The 24129-nt window shown below is 35.8% G+C and overlaps 2 protein-coding genes across 2 annotated transcripts in view; one reads left to right on the top strand and one right to left on the bottom strand.

Annotated features, from left to right (window-relative positions):
- Positions 1-24129, top strand: part of DOCK2 (dedicator of cytokinesis 2) — a 314912-nt gene that overhangs the window by 90171 nt on the left and 200612 nt on the right. Inside the window, exon 27 of the mRNA XM_070934070.1 lies at positions 204-299. Within this exon, the coding sequence (XP_070790171.1) occupies positions 204-299 (96 nt within the window). The remainder of the gene's footprint in view (positions 1-203; positions 300-24129) is intronic.
- The window catches only part of INSYN2B (inhibitory synaptic factor family member 2B), a 34361-nt gene continuing 18975 nt past the window's right edge, over positions 8744-24129 (bottom strand). Inside the window, exon 3 of the mRNA XM_070934067.1 lies at positions 8744-8924. Coding sequence (XP_070790168.1) covers positions 8744-8924 — 181 coding nt within the window. The remainder of the gene's footprint in view (positions 8925-24129) is intronic.

The following is a 24129-nucleotide window of genomic DNA, read 5'->3' as shown; positions in this document are numbered from 1 at the left end:
CCCATGCTTTTGAACAAGGCAAGCATGAATCTTCTGACCATCTTAAGGATCAAATTGTATTACCATGTAAAATAGCAGTGAGTGTATGATTAGTTTCTTCTATGCTGCTAAATATTATGTTCATATGATACAGATTAAGTTGACACATTTATTTTATTTGTAGATTATTCTTTATTATCTTGAAAAAGATTATTTTTTTACAGGCATCAACCTATCAGCATATACAAGAAATAATGATCCAGTTGCTGCGCACCATTAACAGGACTGTCATTAGAATGGGAAGAGATGACCCCTTAATTGTGAGTCATTCATTTTGTAAATGTACTTTACTACCAGGGCTTGGGATATGATGTGCACAGAAGCATCACCAATGAGAGATACAAAGCAGTCAAGCAGAGAAAATGTGTCTTTCAAGGCAGGGCCCTTTAATGGGCTTCCACCATCCACAGAAAAGAGGGCCTGAAAAAGGTCTCCTTATTTTGGTATTGGAAACTTCCCCCAAGGAAGCTTTCTCTCTCCAAGGCTCGCATTACTGCAGATAGATATAGTTAGGAGGAGACAGAGCCTCTTTCATGTCCTATTTAGCCAATTGTAGTTTACAATTTGGTTTGGTTCATCACTTTGTTTGTGTTTTACAAAATGAAAGTTATAATGAAGAATAGCCAATGTTATTTTGATGAAGAAAGCAATTTAAATAAGTTTAACAAATCCATCTCCAAAGTATCTACTGGCTCAAATACCTAGATGGATCCATCTGCTTTGTGATATAAAAAGTAGGTGTGGGGCCAAAAATCAGTGCTGAGATATCTATGTCAAAAGAAGGCCACAGCATCTTGGTAGATCCTCATTCTTGGTTTCTTCAGCTTTCAGAAAGCAGAAACCGTTCCTAACAGCACAGTGTAGCTGACAAAGAACCACTTGGATAAGTGTGTCATCAAGGGTTGACAACCAATCATTTTATGGAAGCAGGAGATACAAATTTTGAAGATTGAGTAATTTTCAGTAAGATTGATACTTCGAAACACAAAAATATCACTGGGATAAAAAATATTCAATTTTTTTCCTCTTCTGTTTTTGATGAACCATTTCTAGAGATAACTACAGTGTTGAGATATTCAAGTATAGAAAATGACCGGTCTGACAGTTTTAAAGACTGCTCTTTCAGGTTGACAGTTTGTAAATATAGACACTTTAATATTTCTTTCTTATAAATGGTATCTCAGTTGATATTGACTTACCTCTGAATATTGTTTTCACAAGAGCTGTTTTATGTTCAGATTTGTTCTGAATACAATTCCATTTACATACCCCTTATATTTATTTTTGGCAGCCATTGTGACCATGGCTACTAAACTATTGCCTTTGTCTTCTGGCATTATCATGATGTCAGTGTGATTCCAACTGAGATAATGTCTGCTTTTCATTGTATGTTAGATTTCAAGCAGTGCATGACATGTATTATTAATGTAATAACATGTATTATTAATGTAATCTATGAATGCTTTGGTAAAAAAGGATCTTTGAACAGAAACTGTCAAACCTCAGCTTTGTTTTCCTTCATTTGATTATTAAATTGCCTTAATGTCTACATAGTTTAAACTTTTTCATGGAAGTTATTCCCACCTCTGAAGGGCAATTCAATTAGTCTTTTTAGTTATGTCATTTCTCCTTTAAAAAAAAAACATGTGTAAACGCTACTCTTCATACATTTTAGCCATCTACTTATCTAAAATGTGAAACAAGGAAATAGCCACTTTTCAGAAATGAATAGTCAAAGAGTAAGGAAAATCCTTTCTGACCATGGTATAGCTTTGCATAATCTCTGACCTTGTTCCAGATGGTGGCTAAGTCTTTCTAAAATGCCACTTGTTTGGTTACCTGTGGAGAATAAGAATTTCCTCTGAGATGTCTTGGCAGTATTCCAAATCAAAGTGGAAAATAATCTCACCTTCTTTCAAACCTTTGATATACAGATAATTGGCGTGCAAGAGAGAAGTTAGCAAAATGATTTTTTTTCTAAATTTACTGAAAGTTCATTAAAGTGCAGTCTTCATTAGTAACAATAATGCCATACTACGAACATTTCAATATCGAGTATAAGAGCCATGATTATTCACATGTACTTTGCAAAGCACAAGCCTGCTAACTAAAGAGACAGAGTTGGGCTTAGCTAATATTTAGTGGGAGAATGACGCAGGAGAACTGTGAAGGTGATTTGTTGAAATCTGCCCAAAGCTATTACATCTCCTTGAATAATGTCAACAGCTGCACTTTAGAGATCTGTGTTAGGCCTCCCCTTCTTTTCAGTGGAAATGTCTGTGCTTACATGAAATAAAAGGGGTACTATAAATAAGGGAATAAATGATGTTCATCTAAAGTGTCCAATGGTTGCTTCAGATGGTCCAGGCAGGTTGCTTTTCTAGGTCATGATATTCTTGGCTTAGGCTGCATTTTGCTCTTATTCACAATTTTGAGTTGTCAGCACCTCTTAGCATTCCACTGATACTAGGAAAGGTGTCACGCATAATGAACATTGTATTGGATACACTTTCCAAAATGTCATTTCTCATCTTTGCGCACTTTTGCTTATTCTTTTAATGGGATATTTTCCAACTTGGTGCCTCTGCACTAAACTCATCATTTCAAGCCAGGATAGCCCCAAATTTTTATTGCTTGTGATAATGGAAGTTGTAATTTAATGAATCTGGAGACCACTAAATCAAAGGCAACTGTCTTAAACTATTCATTAGGTGTGTAACATTGTAGTTAATGTGTCTTTTAGTCATCTTTATCTCCTTTCAGTTGCTTCTGTTTTCATAATTTTTAGAATCACAGTTATATGACATCTTATCTGTGTGACATTCAAGGCCTTCTGCTTAAATATGGCCTGACAAATTGGATAATGCTTCACCTTTTCCATTTATCCAAGGTGGAAATACCTAACCTAGAAAAATTGGTTTCACTTCTTTATATCACGTTTATTATATGAAGATTAACTTTGATGCCTTTTGCTATAGCCTCGTTGTTTTAGATCCACTTTATTACTTGCACATAGGAATTATTTCTGCCTTTTAGAGTGATGTATTGGGTTGTATATATCAAATCACAATCACTAACCTGTGTATCAGAGAAATGCAAATGCTGTCTAAAGATATTCTGGCCCTTTGCAGACTAGACAAAACTTTTGCCATCCAGTGTTGGCACACATGAGTTTCATTGCCTGCTGATAAAAGCTGCCTATGGGAAAAGTCCTATGACATTCAGCATGAAGTATGATGAGAGAATAATATATATGACACCAGGAATGGATGTATGTTAATCAATATGTTTTTGATTATGTAAGAATTATTTATACATTAATTTATTATTCACGTAAACAATATAGTATTGCTGTTTGAGTAATAATAATATTAGCAATATTAGTAATAGCAAAAGGTGCAAATGCAGAATTGGGGCAGCCACTGTTAGCAGATTAACAAATGAAGATAAATTTGTTGTCCAGTTAGGATCATCTGCTGTTGACCCAGAATGGCTGGGACAAGATCTTGCAACGCATATTCTGAATACATTGCCATGGTTGGTCAGCTGGCTGGACTACCCCTAAATTTGGCCATGCCTAGAAATATCTAGACTTGATGGGAAAAAACAAAATTCAGGGATGAAAATCTTCCAGTTGTATGACTCTGCAGTAAGTTGTTTTGACATGAAGCCAGTGGCTAATGGAATTCACAGAATTTGCTAAGTAAGGATGTTGAAAATCTTTTGGATTACTTTGTTGCCTTATGCCAATCGTAATTGTGCTTTAGATTCTGACAGATAAACTCTCTGAATAATCGGCTTCCAGTTATTTTATGCTCTGAAATGTCATGGATTAGCTAACAATGTGCAAATTATCTAAGGAAATTAAATATATTCCACTTGCTTATCAGTTTTAGTAAAATAATGAAAGTAAAACATTTGTGGCTATATTTTTTCCTGAAACCTGAAGCTGGTTTGATAAGAAAACAATTATAGTTCTTTTCTTTGGTGTAAGTCTGCTCACTTGCCCTTTGCATTTTATTTTTCCCAAAGAGTATTCATATTTTTTAAGGAATCACCTTACATACTTGAAGATAAGTGATAACTGCTTGGGTAGGGAGGTGAATGGGTATAGAAAATTATATTTCAACGGTTTCGTTAGATGGTCCTATGTAGGCAGCAGAGTATTAGAACCTGTCTTACAAGAAATGCAATTTTAAAGCACTTTGCAATTTTTAAACATTGTGGCACTGGGAGACCATTTCCATGAAACTGTAAATTTGACAAATCATATCATATGTTAACTTAAAAGGATTTTTAAAAATCTACTTGTGTTGATAAGATAAGTCATGCTGTAGAAGACAGGGCAATCCTAACAATGCTTTCTTAAATGCAACCCCACTGAATTCAATGGTACTTTACTCTCAAATAAATGTTCAAATAGGGAAACATACTTGTCCAAGGTTCTATGTTGCTGCTGATCATATTCTGCTTTCTCATCGAAGTTTCTTTTCCCTTACAAAAAGCTATTTGAGCCCATTAATTTACTGTTGTCCTTCAAGAAGAAAAAGCAAAGAGAAAGAGCTAGGATTAAAAAGAAATTCTCATCACAGCTACTTGGTCCAGATGGCCACTGAACAGGCTGCTAAAGGCAGGAGGACTGACTCTTGATGCAGATCTGTAAGCAGGTGTTCAGGTGATTCAGTTTCCTGCATGAGGATTTTCAACATTATGGAATAAAGGGAGAATGTCTGAAAACCTTAGCTCCCTTGCACCTAAAGAATGCCATCCTGAAACTGAATTTTCATCATGCCTTGTAAAACCGGTAAGGAGAAAGACTTGTTAGGAAAACAGCTGTTGAATCATTCACCCTAGTTGGAGTAATTGCATTCACTTCAATCACCATAAACATAGCTCTTAAATTATTGAGTCCTGAGACAGAAGAAAATATGTCAATTTATTGCAAAAGAGATTATGCCAATAAAAGAATCTAGAAATATACAAAACATTATATTTGATTAGTACAGTTCATCAGGAAAGTAATTTATATTAGAGTCTGCTGCCTGTTTATCAAGAGTTGTGGCTGTGAGTAAAAGGAGAAGGTATTTATTGTACCATGGGAATAATCATTTTATTGAAGATGTGGTTCAAAGAAGACTGTTTTATTCTTCCAGTTTTCTTCCTAGAAAATCGTTTTCTCTGCTGAGCAAAGTAATTTCAAGTACAATAAATTCAGAATATGCAATATGTGCTATACAATATTTTACAAATGTTTCTGCTCTTTACTTCCCCCCCCATGTTTTCATAGCATACCATAAATTGAATACAGCTAGTGTTATTGAAACCTATAACTGGGTAGTAGGTTTATGCAGTCCTACTATTAAGGTCTTCTGGATATGGATTGATATCATCCTCAGCTATCAGCACTTTTTAAAAAGGAAAAAAAAGGACTACTTTTCAATACTGAGCAATAAACCTTATGTCAATAACTCTTAAATTGTGTTTATTAAAGATCTAGGGAAATCTATTGAAGATCTAGGGAGCCTAATATTTCCCCTTCCTAAAATTTCTTCTTACAACTTGCACCTACTAATGTACTTGCTCTGCTGGATTAAACTAGATCATGTTTTTTTTCCCAAGCATTTCATTTTCAACTTTAACAGCAAGGCATTTTTTAGAAATGCCTAAGCAAGGTGTGAAACGTTGGGTCTGTCTTATTAACAGGTGGCTTCCTTGTCCATCTTTCTCAATGCTGATCAAAGGAAAGAAAGAGGTAGACGATTCTCTTCCACTATTAAAAGAGATTGCTGTTACAAATCCAACAAAGCAACATTTTCCTTTCTTTTTTTCTTTTTTGCTCTACATTCTGCTTGGCCTATAGGATAAGACTAGATCCAGCAAAGAAATTCAAATTTGGATTATGTGGCTGCCTCATCTTGGTTAGGATGCCAGTATTCATCTTTATGGACTGAAGGACAGAAAATAGGAACAGATCATTCATGGATTGTAATTGGAAGCTGAATGCCAGTCATGATAACATAGACTGCTGAAAATTACAGGATTTCTTCCATCTAGTTACTCAGTTATTAGGATTTGGGCCTGTGAAAATGGTCCACTATTTCAATGAGTACAGCTGTGGTAAAATGCTGGGAAAAAAAACCACCCTTACCATTACTAGAGGCACATCAATAACTTGAGTCTTGTGGCTGCCAGTAATTTCAGTATTTTGGAGCTTGCATTTAATGAAATTGTCTAGTTTAAAAAATATTTAATTTCACAGAATTACACATAGTATTTTCATGATAAGCAGTTATGAAATAGATTAAAATTTGAAATTACTTAGCCCAACTATTTGGAAACAACATTTTGATTTAAACTCTTGGTGTAAACTAAGAAATATCTTTCATAAAAACCATGGGTGTTTTTCTCTTTTTTTTTGTCTGATTTAAAATTGTTAGTATTGTTGATAGTCTGCTATATTATAAATATTCAGAATTTGAATTTACCCTTTTTTGGCTTTCAGATGGTCATATATACAGTATACTGTGCCTACTAAATAATAAAATAAAGCTATTTTTCAATTTATATAGAACAGGGGTGTCAAACTTGCATCATCACATTGTCATCATGTGATGTATCATCACCTCCCCTTCATTAAACTGGGGTGGGCATGGCCAGTGCATGACGCATCTGGCCCTCAGGCCGTGAGTTTGACACCCCTGATATAGAAATCATTTTCCTGTTCATGAAGTTTTCAAAAAAAACAAAGTGCTTTCATGTTTCCACTTATTCAATTAGATTTAGAAAATATATTGTAGAAAGAATCCCTTTTCTATGAACTGGAGGTTTTGATCTCACAGATTTTTTTCAAAAGAATGAAAAGACAAGGATCCATGTTTGCCAGTTCTGTCCTCCTTCCAGATTATCATTTCTGAAGAAATCTCACCTGGAGGAATTAGGAACCTTGCTTAATATATTTAAGTATATTTAATGAACAAATATTTAAGTATATATGTAATATAAGTATATTTAATGAACAAACCAAAAATCAATACTATATTATTCTGTGTTGATTGATTTCAGTTTTTTATTTCTGTTCACTTTCATGTGACTCTAATTCATGAGTTAGATCTTTTTTCCTTTAGAATGTAAGACCTCCTCTAAGCAGGAGACAAATTGGCTTGGAATCTCTCATGTTAAAAAAGTTTGAAAAACCTTTTCTTCTACAGTGACTGAACTTTATTGTATAGGAAATTATCTCAAATCAAAGAGACTGTGCTTGAGCAAATGCTTTTGTCAAGAATCTTCCTGAAAGTTTCTTATAGTCTGGCATGACTCTCTTAATAATACACTTTATTTTATAATCCATATCTTTTTTTTTGTTGTTGTTCTTCCTAGTAAAATATAGTACAGGTAGTCCTCGACTTACAACAGTTTGTTTAGTGACCGTTCAAAGTTACAACAGCACTGTAAAAAGGAACATGACCATTTTTCACACTTATGACCGTTGTAGCATCCCCATGGTCATGTGATTTCATTTGGATGCTTGACAACTGACTCACATTTATGACAATTGCACTGCCCAGAGTCATTTTGCGACCTTCTGGCAAACAAAGTCAATGGGGAAACCAAATTCACTTAAAAACTGTGTTATTAATTTTACAACTGCAGTGATTCACTTAACCAATGTGGCAAGAAAAGTTGTAAAATGGGACAAAACTCACTCAACTAATTTCTCACTGAACAACATAAATTTTGGGCTCAATTGTGGTTGTAAGTTGAGGACTACCTGTACACTAATTTTAGAGTAAGTTTTTTTTAAAACAAAATGTTTAAGTATTAATAGTTCAGTCCTTTTTGTTCTAAAAGGACTGCTGTGCCTTAGATGGATTCCTACAGTTATATAGGGTTTTCACCCCAAAGCCATGTTTTCTCTAATAAAATTAGGTACTTAAGCTGGGACGAAAAAAGGTTATTTCTTAACATTTTAACATATTTGCTGTCTCAACATTTTTGCCGACTGCTAGCTTTGATTATTTAAAACAAATACATTATGAAAAAAATGTTAGGTACACTTTGGTACAATCGATACAGAATTGCTATAAAGCAATTTGTCAGGGAACAAAGCTATTAAAAAATAACTATAAACAGAAACCTGTCAGCTCCAGAAAATCCTGAATCAAGTTGGCTAAACCAGTTCCTATTTCCATCATACTTGTGTTATGTTCAGATGACAGAATTGCTTGGTAAGGAAGTTATGGAAAGAAGGAAAGGTAAGGTTTCATTTTACTGTTTGTCCTCTGTTTCAGAACAGTTCGATCTGAATACCAAGCAAGTGGCTTTCTCATCACATTGTACGAGTTTTAACTTTTTAGATTGAGCTCTACATGGATTTAGAAAAGGCATATTTCTGACCATAATATTTACCACCACCACCGCTGCCACAACCACACAATAATGCTTTCCACTTGGCTCATACTGCATTCAAATAAATCTTTATTTTCCTAAATGGATCTCCAGCTTTGATATTTCCCTTACTTCCTAGCTGCCATTATTTTTGATCCCAATATTGGAATCATGGCAAAACAGAATTACCACAAATCAATAAATGAAGAAGAAAATCAGAGCATGTGAAAAGATGAGGATTATACATGTAAAGTCTATTCATGATGGGCCAAGAGTGATTTAGACTAAGTCTTAAGTTTGATACCATCTTTTAAGGTTTTCAAATCCACCAGAAGCATTTCTTTTTCTTCGCCTTTCTTCTTATTTCCTGTTTCTCAGGGACTGGATGATCAGATGGCTGTCTTTGCAGTGTCACCAAAACAGGACTCTCTTCCACTTGATCCAATGCTTTCAAAACTTGATGAAACCTATCTTCTTGTTGCCTGAAGTCATGTTCTACGCTATATAATGAAACCAGGAGGGGAAAAAAATGTTTTTGTGAGTTTTGAAGCTAGTTTTGAAGTTAGAAAACAATTAATTTGGTGACTGGAAAACATCTGCAATTTGTATTGCCTGCATGGAATGTTGGATTGCTTTTCCTTCTGAGAAGAATCAGTAACAGTTCATTTTATACCAATCTACTCACAATTAATGCAAAAATTGTCCTATATTCTAGTAAATCTGACAGATTAAAATGCCTGCTGTAGTGAAATATTTTAGAAAAATGCAAAAATAAACACTTTAAGATTAATCTTCTAAATGCTTTATTTCATGTTAATCAGCACTATCAAGATTTCTAACCCTTGTTTAAAAATAAAGAAAAGAGTTACATAAAATGCATTTCTCTTTTAGGAGCGATGCAATTTTCTTAGAATATACGGTACATATTTTTTGACAGAACTCAAGACTGATTATTTCCCATGTTGAGATTTTATTTTATTTTTAACAAGCAGTCTCTCGAAGTATTTTATGCAGCTGTAAACAAATGGTAATGTAATCAACAGGTCTTCAACCCAATTAAAGTAATTTTAATTCATTAAACCATAATTAGTTTGGGCAGAGCAAAGTATCAAATTTATTCCTTTTAAAATATTTTTGAAGCTACACTCTTCTTTTATCAATGCCCAATGCTTACCTGTTAAGAAAGGTATTTTCTTCTGGATTAATTTTAAAAAGAATAGAATATAATTGGTTTTGTTAAACTTTTAAATGCTTGTAACTTAAAATTATTTTTTAAATAATAAGAATAATTGGAAACAGCTACTTGTTGATTAATATGACAACATGCATCTAAAAGATATAGAATCATTGATTTGGTAGGCTTTTCCCCAAGCTAATACTACAGAATTGTAATATTTTGACAACTAATCTAACATATACATTAATTAAAACTTACAGTCCTTCTTAATAACACCTAAAACACACAAATGCTAGAAGTATTCCTTTCATAGAGCAGTCTCAAAGGCAAGATGCTCTTAATATCAATTGCTAGGAAATGAAACTTATGGAAACTGGAAACCCATGATCTCCTTTTTTCCAAGAGATGTATATGGAGATTCTCAATCATCCAGATCATGGTTGTCCTAATGTTGCTTTTTCCAAAAGACTATCTTGTGGTTTTTTTTTCTCTGAAATTTTTTTGCTTCTCATCCAAGAAGCTTCTTCAGTTCTAACTTTGGGCTTTCCAAGAGATATTTGACTGGCTATAATAAAAACAGGATAGTGGAGTTAGGTAGATCCTTCAATTTATAAATATCTTCTTGCTTTCTACAATAAATATACCTTGTACTTCTTGGAAAAACAAAATAAAGGACATAGTTCATATTTGGCGGACGAACATTATAAAGGCCATATTTCTTTCCTGAATATTGTATTTTCCACAGGGTCCAACAGAAGAAAAGAAAATGTTACCACAAAAGATTCCAAAGGGCTGTTTTCCTTCCTTGTGACTGATAATTGAGTTATGAGATTATTATGGATTTGTGCCTACTTTCTATTATTATATTATGGCTTAGATATGACAATGCACAAAATTGTGTTTGTACAATTGAACATCCCCTTACTCCAAAATATTACTCAGAGTGTTTGAAAAGCTTTCCAAATCGATGAAGATGATATGTAGAAAGAAATACTTGTGAAGGAAATGTGGGACAATGCTTGGACAATGGGAACTCTGAGCATAAATCCCTTCCTTATGGTAAGGCTTAAATCCTTTAATATCTAAAAGATTTAAAGGAAAAAATACAGAAGTCTTAACAACAACCTAAGCAAGTAATTTAAACAGCCAGTCTACTGCAAAAGTAAGATTAATTAAAAAGCTCTGTTGTGGTATAAATAAGTTGCTAACATTAAAAAAACTTGAGAGATGAGAAACAACTGTGCCTCACCCCAGAAAGGCAATAAAGAACTAGCATTAATATGAGATTCGCATCCCCGAAGTTCTACATAGCATCGATTAGGTGTCCTGAGTTCTATGAGTTATTAGGAGATGTCTCTAGACAGGCTGAAGATTTCTTTAAGACTTCCAATTTTTGCTTCATACTCTGCTTCTAAACTTTCTAGAGTCTTCCTGTGTTCCATGATCAAAAACAAAGCATGACAATAGAGGGACCTTTGTTCTAACCCAGGTAGATTTCTTTCATAATCCTTTAAAATTGTGTCATGTGATTTACTTATTTATGAAATCTATTTGCCATCCATCTCATATCTGCTAGAAAAATAGGATTGCCAACATGATCGCCAATGTCCGATGACGGAAATGGCACAAAAAGAAGAAGAAGAATCTCATATCCATGACTCTGAAGAGCTTACAAAATAAAAACAAGAAAAAACATTAAAATCCATTGTAAAAAACACAGCAGATAAAAACCATTAACAGATAAAATCATGGACACAAGATGGTAAAGAAGGGTTGCTGGACACACAGAGGGAGGTGGGGTTGAATTTTAATTACTCAACCACCTCCAGTCTGAAGCTCTCCCATTGGTCTCCAAGCCATCTGGCGAGCAGGTCATAAATTCTTACAAAATGTAAGGAGGATGGAAACTAATCTCACCTCCAGAGCTAACATGTTTCAGAGGGCAGGAGCCACAGCAGAGGGCTTTTCTCCTGGATCCCATTAGCTGAAATTCCTTGAGTGATGGGATATGCAGCATGCCCACTCTACCAGTGCAGGTGGGATGGGCCGGTCCCATTAGGGTGAGATAGTTCCTCAGGTAGACTGGACCTATGCCCTGCAGGACTTTAAAGGTGATGACCAACACCTTGAATTGCAACTGGAAGCAGATTGCAGATTGCAGATTGCAACTATGGCAATCAGTGCACCTGGTTGCCATATGATATATGGTACAATATCAATAGCAATAGCAATAGCACTTAGACTTATATACCACTTTACAGTGCTTTATAGCCCTCTCTAAACAGTTTACAGAATCAGCATATTGCCCCCAACAATCTGGGTCCTCATTTTACCGACCTAGGAAGGATGGAAGGCTGAGTCAACCTTGAGCCTGGTGAGATTTGAACTGCCAAATTGCAGGCATCCGGCAGTCAGCAGAAGTAGCTTGCAGTGCTCCACTCTAACCACTGTGGCACCGTAGCTTATCCAAAGATGTTTTATAAATTTTGCTCATTTTTTTTTAATTAAGTCAAGGCTTGCTTTACAACAAAAGTTAAAACTGTTGTATTGTACAGTTTAGTTATCCCATGTTTTCTCTATCCAGTGAGTGTTCTGCTTATAAGGCACTAAGTTAAAATGATGTACAACTATAGAAATATACGTGCAAGGTTTAATTAGAAAATTAATCAATTAATACTAAAGCAGATTAACTGGTAAGGGACAGTTTTAATTTCTGAGGGCAAATCTAATCAGCAGGACTATGATTTAAGGATCCATTTGTTTATTTGGCAGGTTCTTTGGCAATGGTGATCCACATTTAATAAGAAATGAAATAGAAAATACGAAAGTTAGCCTTTCCTTGAATGAAATGGTAACATTTGTCCATTGAATTAAATCAGAAGTCCTTTTAACTTCCCTCAACATCCCCAAAATCTCAGCTGCATTTAGGTTTTGTTTATATATGCAAATATTATTGATCAGTGAATCAATCTAAAACATATGAGCAACTAAAAATTCTTTAATTATGTGGCAATCTTAATAGAAATAAATTGGATAAGATTGTAGCACTTCTATTTCTCCTCTTTTGACAAGTTGTAGATTAGTTTAATTATGATTAGTACTTCTATTATAAAGGCAATGAGTGTGCACAAAATCTTTTAACAAAACAAAACTTTCTAAACCAGAATTGGAAAATTGAAAGACCCACATTTTGTGTTGGGTTATCAGCTAGGCGAAAGCACTTTTTAACATCTGGTATAAAAGGTGAAGCTATTTTAAAGGCTAAGAGATGGATTCACTAATGTCAAAGCACCCACCCACCCTATTTAGTACTTACATTAGAAGTATAAGATCCAAGAATATGAAGTAGTTGTAATGTGCCATTTATTTTATTTATTAATCATCTTTACATAGCTTCCCCTCTCATAGTAAAGTGACTGTTGGTGGATTACAATATTTGATTACATTAGGAAAGCCAGTTTGATCTAGTGGTTAAGGCACCAAGCTAAAAATTGGGAGACTGTGAGGTCTAGTCATGCCTTAGTCATGAAAGTCAGCTGGCTGACTTTGGGCTGGTTGCTCTCTCAGCCAAACCCACCTCGCAGGTTTTTGCTATGAGAAAACATGAGGAGAAAGGAGTATTATGTATGATTGCTGCCTTGAATTATTTATAAAAATAATATTTATAAATTTATAAAAATAGTATTTATAAAAAATAATAAATTGATAAAAAGTTTGAAAATAAGTTAGGATGACTGTTGATTCTTCTGGCCAATCTTCTAGATGGCCCAGATAAGATATTATAAGTTGTTTTTATAATGGAACATTTTTATTATTAGTTTAGGGAGATACTGCATGATCCAGAGTTGTATGCCAAAGCGAAATGTTCTTTGACATGGAGAACACTGATAAAGGGATTTTGGTGTGGGAAGTTAATGATAGGATTAAGATTGGGCTTTCCAGAACGTACTATTTCTCATCACTGATTTCTTCATGGCTTACATTTTAGGCAATATAACAAAAAATTAAAACATCCATTGTGTGATTAAAATATTGACAAATAACTTCATAAAAGTCCCCCAACTCGAAGAACAACACAATAAGTGAAAAGAATAACAGAATAAAATATGGCACAAGGCTTAAACATCCTTTGTTTGCCTCAGAGCAACCAAGAAATATGTTCATCAAGGACTATTCCCCAGTATAAATAAATCAGTGAGAGCAACTAAGAATGGCAGTGGTGGTGGTGGTGGAATCATAAGGAATTCCTTAATAAGGAATTATTGATGGACAAAATACATCTAATGCTACTAGTTACTTTGTCATTGCCATTTTATTGTATGAAGGCAAAATAAAAATGCTGCAGCTCAATACCTTTTTAGTTCTATCTGCCTGAGTTTTTTCTTTCTTTCTCAAGAGTAGCACTATTGAGGGCCCCATTCCATTTATTGGAACCGTTTAGAATAAATATGTTTAAGATTGCATCTGGGAGGCAACAATCCTGTATCTGCTGGGAATAAACCTCATTGGATCTAAGCCCCATTGAACTTAATGAGATTTACTTTTCAGCTGATATGTATAGAATTGCACTGTAAGTATATCTGAAGCCAATGTATCCTTGCTCAAACAAGCAGAATAATTGTAATAATGTAATATTGAAACATATACTGTAAATATGTTATATAGATCTCCATACTGAATACAGCTTTGCTATTAAGGCAGATTTTGCATTGGCGCTGATGCAGCTGTTTGGCTTAACCGTTTTTGTTGCATTTTAATTAAAAGAGGTGATGATGCTCCTGCTGGCAAATTTTTCATTGTGACTTTATTGTTTATTAAATTGTATATTTCAGGATGGTCTTAAAATAGCCTGCTATTGTATGACTTAAAATGCAAAAATAAAACTAAAACAATTATTTGCATGAAACACTTCCATTTTAAGATGTAGCCTTGGCATTCCTTGTGGCACAGCTTTGTCCATGTATAAAAAATTATTTATTTCATTTATTTTTATTTATTTGATTTGTCAAGTACGTATTAGATAATATATATAGGTATAAACATGAATTGAATCCATAAAATGAATACAAATAAAGGGAACATTAAGACAGGGATGGTAGGCACGCTGGTGCGCTTATGCACGCTCCTTAAAAATGTTCTTATTGTCACTGTTGTTGTTTTCTTGCTTTTATTCAATGATGCATTACTTTGAGTTTTGTTTTGTATATTGTTTCAGAACTAAACAATAATTTATTTATTTATTTTATTTATTTTATTCGGCTTATATGCCGCCCTATTTCACAATGGACTCAGGGCAGCTCACAACAATAAAACACAAGCCACAATAAAAATAAAGACTAAAATCTAAAAAATTTAAAATTAACCCATTAAAACCCTTAAAACCCCGTCATCAGGCCAGGTCAAGGGATTTGAAAAGCCAAGTTTTTAATTCCCGGCGGAAGGTGCGAAGGTCAGGCGCTAGTCGGAGCTCCAAGGGGAGTTGATTCCAGAGGGTGGGTGCCCCAACCGAGAAGGCTCTACTCCTGTGGGCCGCCAGCCGCCACTGTCTAGCTGACGGCACCCTGAGTAGGTCCTCTCTATGGACGTGAACCGGGCGATGGGATGTTGTTGCTGGCTGTAGGTGGTCCGCCAAATATCCTGGTCCTAAGCCATGTATGGGCGATCCAAGGCTAGATGTTGTTTATCATTGTATATGTTCACATAATAAACTATGGGACTCATAGTGTGCATCGTGTTTGGTAAAATTTTAATTTGGAGTTACTAAAACTATAATATAATTAGCAACTTTGGACATTTTTGCAGAAAGCTCTTTAGATTACCCAATGTAAATTATCACTGCTCTTTTTAAAACTAGATTTCCATTGAGAATCTTTGAGCCCTAATATTTTATATGTTAGAATAATATAATCTAAGGCAGGGCTGTCAAACTCACGGCCCACGAACCAGATGTGTCACGCGCTGGCCATGCCCATGCCCAGTTTAGCAAAGGGGGGGGGAAGTCCCAATACTTCATGTGATGCCGCTGTGATGATACGAGTTTGACACCCCTGATCTAAGGGATACTGTCTCATACTGTTAGTCTGATATGTCGGGATGTTGGGACAAAAAAAGTTCCAAATATGAACAAGAATCAAGCCTTTCTCTTGATGAAAGAACAGTGTTGGGTGCTGAGCTTGGAATATGCCATTGAAAATCCAGACCAGCTTTACACCCTTAAAGAGCATCGCAGCTCTTCCTAGCAATTTAGCTACAGTGGCTCAAAATGAGGGGAGCAGGTAATTATGAGTGTCTATCGATCTGCACACGTTAAGCCTCTTCTCCGTGAGCTGGATCAGTTGCCAGTAGGCTTCCAGGTTCAGTTCAAGGTGGTTTCAGTTACCTTTATAACTGAAGGATCCCATTCCTTCATGGAATGGGATCAGGTTACCTGAGGAAGCACCTTTCCCTCATTCTGTCTATCGATCTCATTCCACAATATTTTGGAATTCAGATTTTGAAAGCCTCCAAAAATTATTCACCAAATTCTAACTTTTAATATGATAGGACATAGTCCAGCATGTTTAATGATTCCATGCAGAGAAAATCCTGGCACACACTCGCCTAAATTTTTTAAATATCCCTGATATACCATTTCTATAAACTACAAATAGTATGTTTCTATGAATCAATGGACTATGTTATACCACACAGTTGTGGTATTTAGCCAGTTCTATCTGGTTTGGGCGAACCGGTAGCGGTGGCTGTGGGAGGCTCTGCCCACTCACCTAGACGTAATCACGTCCCGGTTTTGATGCTCTGCGCATGCATGGAGGTGTTGCACACGAGCAAAGTGAGCACACACACATGCGCTCACATTTGCGAACCACTAGTGAAGGTAAGTCAATACCACCACTGGTTATCCACTATGCTTTAGGTGTACTGAGAAATTCATGAGACTGTTAAAGTAATAAATATGGAACTTCCTGAATATATATGAACATTCAAATTGCAATATATACTAGAATTCAGAAAGCTGAAACCCAGATTTAAAATTCATGCAGAAATGGCAAGATTAGAAAGCTACTTTGGACAAGTGTGTATACTAAGCAAAGATATGCACAAATGCCTAAAATGTCTCACCATGTTAACAGTAGAGATATGCTCTGGAATACCTGTGTAAATTTTATCAAGTTCATAAACAATGAAGCTGAATTCATTATACAGAGTGCTATACATATTTGTATCTTCAACTAATCCACTGTTCTTACATATATACAGTATTTGGTTAGTAATGTATAATCTATGGAAATAGATCAGTTTGTGCCTCATTTAATTAAGATAGATGATAGATAGATAGATAGATAGATAGACAGACAGACAGACAGACAGACAGACAGACAGACAGACAGACAGACAGACAGTACTCAGTTCTATAAGGCTTAGTAGCTAGAATCTTGGACCCCAATTCATTCAAGACTTTTCTTTCATATACTTCTGATATTGGATAATATATGAATATATATAAAGCTTATGTACATGAGCCTTAACAATGTTCATACACTGCTTATGAACTAGGTAGGGTGAATCTTTGTTCTATCAATGTTATCCTAGTGCATCTCTCTCTCTCTCTCTTCCCCTCTCTCTTCTCAAACCATTTTAAATTGTGCTCATTGATTTGAATTCTTCAGTCAGGGTCCAGATCACAGGTCCAGAAGGAGCATTTGGAAAAAACATCTTCAGATTTACCACCTGGAATAAGAAATGCTGCCAGCATGAGTTAAAATGGGAAAAGTCCAACAGCAATGTGCATTTTTCATAGAAAAAGTTGTTTGGCCAACATGGAGAACAGAACCTTGACTTTTAAAGGGCTTGAGTGTAATGAATTACAATTCTTATGCTACTTCACACACACTTACATTTCATTATAGGGTGGGTAATGTCAGGGGGCTCAGGGACCACACTTAATATAGTCAAGGGGAGAACTATAATGGGTTGGCTTATGTTGCGAACATGGAGAGTGCCAAGAGTTTTGATTTTTTTTTCCCCTAGGATTTTTGGGAACTCTTTTAGGGAGTACACATAATTTGTTTTCTTTAGTGTCTGCCTGAAAAATTACAAAATATTATACCATTACTTTTTGTCTATGGGCCTCCATGAACTGCAAAAGTGGGGCTGTATGGGGTTGTGGAGTTCAGGTTGCTATTCCTGTTTTTCTCATAGAAAGCGATGTGAATCCACAATTTAATTTAGTACTTAGAAATCTGAGAAATAGTGAAGTAGGTTTTCACTTTGAGGTAATTAAAAACTTGTAAATTTCAGGAAAATGATCTCTTTTTGTATTTGCATTTGCTTTAATCTTAACTAATCATGCCCTCCCTCTGTATATTTATTGGGTTAATGTAATCTGAATACTGCTGGCTATTAAATATCCAGGGAAACACATACACACACACTGAGCACAATTTCTTAATTAAAAATTTGCCCAAGCCAACTTTTCTGCTTCCTTCAAATCTTACATTTAGCATCCTTAACAATTCTTACTTGCTGCCCCTCTGAAGCTAATTAGATGGCAAATTCTCCCTTATGTTTATAGTAAGCATAATTGCAAGTCTTAAGGGTATTTTCTTTCTCTTCTCATTAATGTGATTCAACAGAAAACTATATGCTGGTTTTGTTCCTATGGAAACATTGACCTTGTAATTTCAAAGTGGTATAGAGAGAATTTAACTAGATGAATCATGTTAACATCAATCAAAAGTTAAATAATAAAGAGATAATTAATTATTTTTGTAGGAAATCCTGGGCACGTTTACTTATTGCTAAGATTTGCTTCCTGCTCTCAAAATTACCACTTAATCTACCCATTGCACATAGAAGCACAACAGTTACTTGCTCTGAAGCAGGGGTGAAATGCTACCGGTTCACACCGGTTCACGTGAACCAGTAGTGATAAAGGCTACCGGTTCAGGCAAACAGGTAGTAAAAAAAAGCTACCGGTTCATCTGAACTGGTATTTCTGATGATCAGCTGTGCCGCACAATTTATCTTGCTTTCTAGCAAATCTAAATCGTGTGGCACAGCTGTTTCCCCTCACTGTTCCACTTACCTTGTTAAGCCTCCTTTTTCGAAGTGTGCATTTGGTGCGCACTGCGGATGCATGCATATGCAGTGTGCACTTGATGTGTACTGCGCATGTGTGCACAGCATGCATTTGGCACTGTGCATGCGTGTGAGTGTAGCATGCATTTGGCACGCAGGCAGCGAACTGGTGGCAATCCGCAGAGGATTTCACCACTGCTCTGAAGGATTTTTTTTTTTTAGTTTTTGAAAAAAAAAATACCTATGCTTATTAGATCATTTAGTTCTGGATTTGTCAAGTCCCCGGGAACCAAGAAAAAGATTCCCCTTGTAGGGGAGATGGGCAGCATTAAAAATTTAATAAATAACTATTTAAAAAACATGTGAATAGTATCTAGTTTAGTATTTATTTGTTGTTTCTCCCTTATAGATAGAGATCTTACCAAACAAAAGCAACTATTTGCATAATTACAGATATACTCTGAGAATTGTTAGAGTGGAACAAACCCTCTTCCTCCCTATCAGACTTTTCAAGCTCCACTGCCTCTTTGCCTCTGGAATGCAGCCTATCCCTCCTGGGAATCCAGACTACATTCCACCACAGGGCTGTTACTATAGCCAGCAGTAACATTTGAAATATAGTTTTTCTCAGTGTGTTATAGAATAGTTTCCTTCACTTGCCATCTTTTGGGACTACTGTTGTAGTAATTTAGTAACCAGGATTCATTATAGGGTATGTATACAATGTGTGGAGAAAAAAGTCAAGATGGCAATTGCAACAGTGTGGTGGAAGTTATGTACTGAACCTCCATGACTACCCTCTTCATTCTTTACCATACCCTGCAGACATCCTTGACTGATTAATCAAATAAATCTATTTAAACAAAGCAGTTCTTTTTCTTAAACTATAAATATGCCATCTCACCTCTTTGGCCAGTTTTGCCGTTTGATCAACTTGTTTATGTATTGAATGAATGAGGTCACCAATGTATTTGAGAGGCTGTTCTAAGGTTGAAGAAAAAGAAAAGAAAACCTCTTAAGGATTTTCCCCGAGAGAAACATCCCTTAATATGCCTTTTCTGCAACCCAAACTCAGATAATTAAGTCTGAGTTAAGATAATTAAGTTGGCTAGTCAAATGTCATACTGCAAAGATACACTGAGACTTATCAATGTATCTTCACGGTATGACAGTTTGGCTGTCCTTTGTTAATTAGGGTTATAGTGTTGTTATGCATATTTTTGGTTATGTTTGTTATTCTAATTTTGTAAACAAACAAGTGTCAGTAATCAGTACCCATTCTTGATTGCTTCTTTTCAAAAACTCCCTAGTTTGGTGATTTCCTTTTTGAAGCATTTACTCCAGAGGAAAGAGTTAACAATCTACATTTACTTATTATTTGCAGACTGAAACCTGCAGCATCATCTTTCTGGGTTACTAAATAACTGCTGTCACAACTGAACACAAATTCCCCCAGTAATCATTAAACATATGATTTAAAATTGACCTAAACGGTACCAACTGTCTGGATGACCTGTAAGCCTAATGAGGAGAAGCAACCTAAATGGTTGGGGACAATAAAGAAGATAATTAAAATCACAGGGAGTCTCAGATGTGAAGGGACCAATCACTTTAATGAAAGTTGGTTTTTGCTCTAGAATATTTGCCATGCTATAAATGAGAGACCAAATGAACCAGGAAAAGCCTGAGGTTAATTTTCAGGGTTGATAGATTTTGAAGCAGTTCTATTTTTCCAGTATAGATTTTTATTTTAAAGAGAAAACATCAAGTGAAGATATAAAGCTCCCCTACATGATGTTAAGTTTGTCAGAGGAAGGTAATTTAGAGAAAGTTGAGTGGGGATAAAATGCCAGGGCTATCGATCATAACCAAAATACTTTCCAATGCTGCAGATACCCTGTTTCCCCCAAAATAAGACAACCCCTGATAATAAGCCCAGTTGGGCTTTTGAGCGCATGGCAATAAAGCCAAGCTCTTATTTCAGGGTTCAAAAATATATAAGACAGGGTCTTATTTTCAGGGAAACACGGTAGAAATATACATATTTTTAAATGGAGATATTGTGATTTATTTTCATTGTGGCTTACAAAACAATTGTGGAAGGGGGACAATAGATAATCTATAATTGTTAAGGGGGCGATGGCAATCAATAGCAAAGTAAATCAAGAAAGCAAAGAATATTTTTACGACTACCATGAGAACAAGGAAACTTTTCCATGGAGATGTGACCTCTGCATAGCAGATTTAGCAGTTTTCATTCATTTGTAAATAGCTATTTTTAACTGATAAACAGGGAGCAATTAGCTAAACTTTCACTCAAAATTGCATGCAATGGGGAATTGTTAGCTCAAATAAGTATTCAAATTCAAAAAGCACATAGATTTATTTTATCCATGTAGGCAAGGAAAAGTGGTAATCATGCTGCAGAATAGAAGAATACTTCAATCTATCTCTTCAGCAAAGAGAATAATATATTAATGCAAATAATCATTTAAAGTTAAAAATAAAAAGTGGGGAAGTAAAACTCTGGAGGTTGGATGGGACGAATAGGTGGATAAGGGGGTGATTAAGTGGACCATGGGGACAAATTTAATGGACTTAGAACAGAGCAAAACTTATTTTAATTATCTTTTCTAAGGAAAGGGGAGAGCAGGCTTCATTTTGTAAAAAAAAATTAAAGAGGTATACTTCACAGTGGTTGTGAATCAAAATATAAATTCCTCCGACCTTTATTTAGACACAGTCTAATAATATGGTGTACACTAGAAACTTAGAAAGGCTAATTCAAATAGCAATTATATGCTTGATTTTCAGTGCCATTAGTCCAGCAAATATATAGTTTAAGTTTATTAAAATTTATATGTATATAAATATATAGTTATGTTTATATGCAGAACTTCTGTTCTGGTAAAGAATGTTCTGGAAAATTCTGGAATGCTCTTTTTTTTCCCTTTATACCATCCAATCTGACCACTCTGACAGAGAGCCAGCAATTTTATGAAGTTAATTCTCTGTCCTGGAAGAAATGCGTGGTGGTGATTATGGGCTCCAGCCCCATTTCATTATTTCATTAAAAATGCAGAACAACTTCTGCAATAGTCTTATCATTTCAGTCTCAAAGCTGAGCAAAACCAAAGCAGGATTCTCTAGCCTAAAGAGAAATAATGAACGCAGATACAACGTAGGAAAGAAAAAATAAATCAAGAGACCTAGAAGATTCTGAATGGATAATTAGATAGTTACAACAAATTTCAGGCAGCCAAACACAAAATAAAGTTATGGATAATCTGAATCTTTTGAATCATGCTTGTCTTTCAAATTCTAATGGATCTAAAACAGAAAAAAAAAATATGTTGACTCTTCTAAACATCAAAATTTAAGAGCTCTTGATTCCTGAAGAGCTCACAATGCATATGCATATGGAAAATAAGATAAGGGTAGTTTTAACAGTAACAGAATTGGAAGGGACCTTGGTGGTCATCTAGTCCAATCCCCTGCTCACACAGGAGACCTGTACTAGGGATTCGAACCACCGAACTGCCAACCTTTCTGATCGACAAGCTCAGTGTCTTAACAACTGAGCCACCTATATATACTTTCACATATTTATTTATTTATTTATTTTATGCAATTTATATGCCGCCCTATTTCCGAGGACTCAGGGCAGCTCACAACGGTAAAATGCATAATTCCTGCCAATATAAAATTAAAATCCCAATTTAAAACAATTTAAAAATTCATTATACCCCCCCCCCCATCATCAGTCCAGGCTGTGGAACAACCAGGCCTTCAAATTGTGGCGGAATGAGCGAAGGTCAGGGGCCATCCGGAGCTCCAAAGGAAGCTGGTTCCAGAGGGTGGGTGCACCCACAGAGAAAACTCTCCCCCTGGGGGTCGTCAGCCGACACTGTCTGGCCGATGGCACTCTGAGGAGACCCTGCCTGTGGGAACGCACCGGGCGATTGGAGATTGTCGCTGGCTACAGGGGGTCCAACAAATATCCCGGGCCTAGGCCATGAAGGGCTTTGTAGGTAATAACCAGCACCTTGAACCTCACCCGAAGGGCAACTGGTAACCAATGCAAGTCGCGCAGGAGGGGTGTAACATGGGAGTGTCGGGACTCTCCCATCACAACCCGTGCGGCCGCATTCTGCACCAGCTGAAGCCTTCAAGTGGTTTTCAAGGGCAGCCCTAGGTAGAGAGTGTTGCAGTAGTCAAGACAGGAGGTGACCAGCGCATGAGTAACAGTGCGTAGGGCATCTTGGTCCAAGTAAGGGCGCAACTGGCGTACAAGGCGAACCTGGACATATACTTTCACACATATTTCATTGAGTAGAACAATGGGCCTACCTATCATCAGGGTCCTTTCCCAGTGCCTGAAGTCTATGGGGATCTGGATGGGGAAAAATGCTTTGACTCAACCCTGATAAGACTAAATAGCTCTGATAAATAGCTTATCCATGTTTAATTCTGCCTGGGGATGTACATCACCAGTCAGAGCTGATGTGCAATTTGGCATCATCTTGGACTCATGGCTCCTGCTCTTTTACTTTTTTAATCCCGTACCAATAGCTTTTGTTGGCTATTTTTTTTTATGATTGCATAATAGATAAATAAATTCAGACTTAATACAGTGTCTTTGATTTTATTACTTCCAGTTCACTTATCTCACTTCAGTGGTAAGTGTTTGGCTCATTTAGTAGTAAAGCAAGGTTCATAACATCCTGCATTTTTATGCAACTGATTTTGATTTTCTTCCAATGTTTTGTATATACAACCCCTGGGTTTATTATAATTACTGGTATTTGCTGCTTATTTTATCCCAACATATTTTTCTTACAAGATGTTTAAATCTCAGCATAGGCATTTAATGCAATGTTTTGATATATTTTTGTTTCACTGCATATATTTTATTTGCTTCTTAAATTCTGAGCTATTTTCTTCCAGATGGCTTGCATGGCATCCATTGTTTACTCTCAGCCAGGGGTTAACTGTGATTGCTTTCAACTTCAAAGCTTTCCTTTCACCTTTAGGATTATACCATTTAATTAGATCTTTATCAACAACTTCACTTTATCTGCATCTTCTAGTTCAATATATTTTATTTTTTCTCTTAAATATAAAATGCCTTTCATTTATCTTTCTCTAAAAGGGTTTATTTATAGATGGGGTGTCAAACTTGATTTCATTGAGGGATACATCAGGGTTGTGTTTGACCTCGGAGGGCCGGGTGGTGGCGGCCGGGGGTAGGCGTGGTCATGATGTGCGTGGCTGGGGTGCCCTTGGCCATGGTGGGCATTTGACACAGGCTCAAGATGCATTTTTCTCCCTTATCTTCTTTCTTTCCACAGTTCTTTACTATAACCATTTTCCTCTCTCTTCTACCAACTATTACTGGCAAACGTTTATTATTTATTCTTCGTACTCCATTAAACTTTTTCTTTCTAAAT

This window comes from Pituophis catenifer, unplaced genomic scaffold (genome assembly GCF_029215685.1).
Source record: "Pituophis catenifer annectens isolate HBS135680 unplaced genomic scaffold, rPitCat1.0.hap2 SCAF_2, whole genome shotgun sequence".
NCBI classification, from domain to species: Eukaryota; Metazoa; Chordata; class Lepidosauria; order Squamata; family Colubridae; genus Pituophis; species Pituophis catenifer.
Note: the sequence above shows the minus strand (reverse complement) of the source record. Positions and strands in the feature narration are given on the sequence as shown.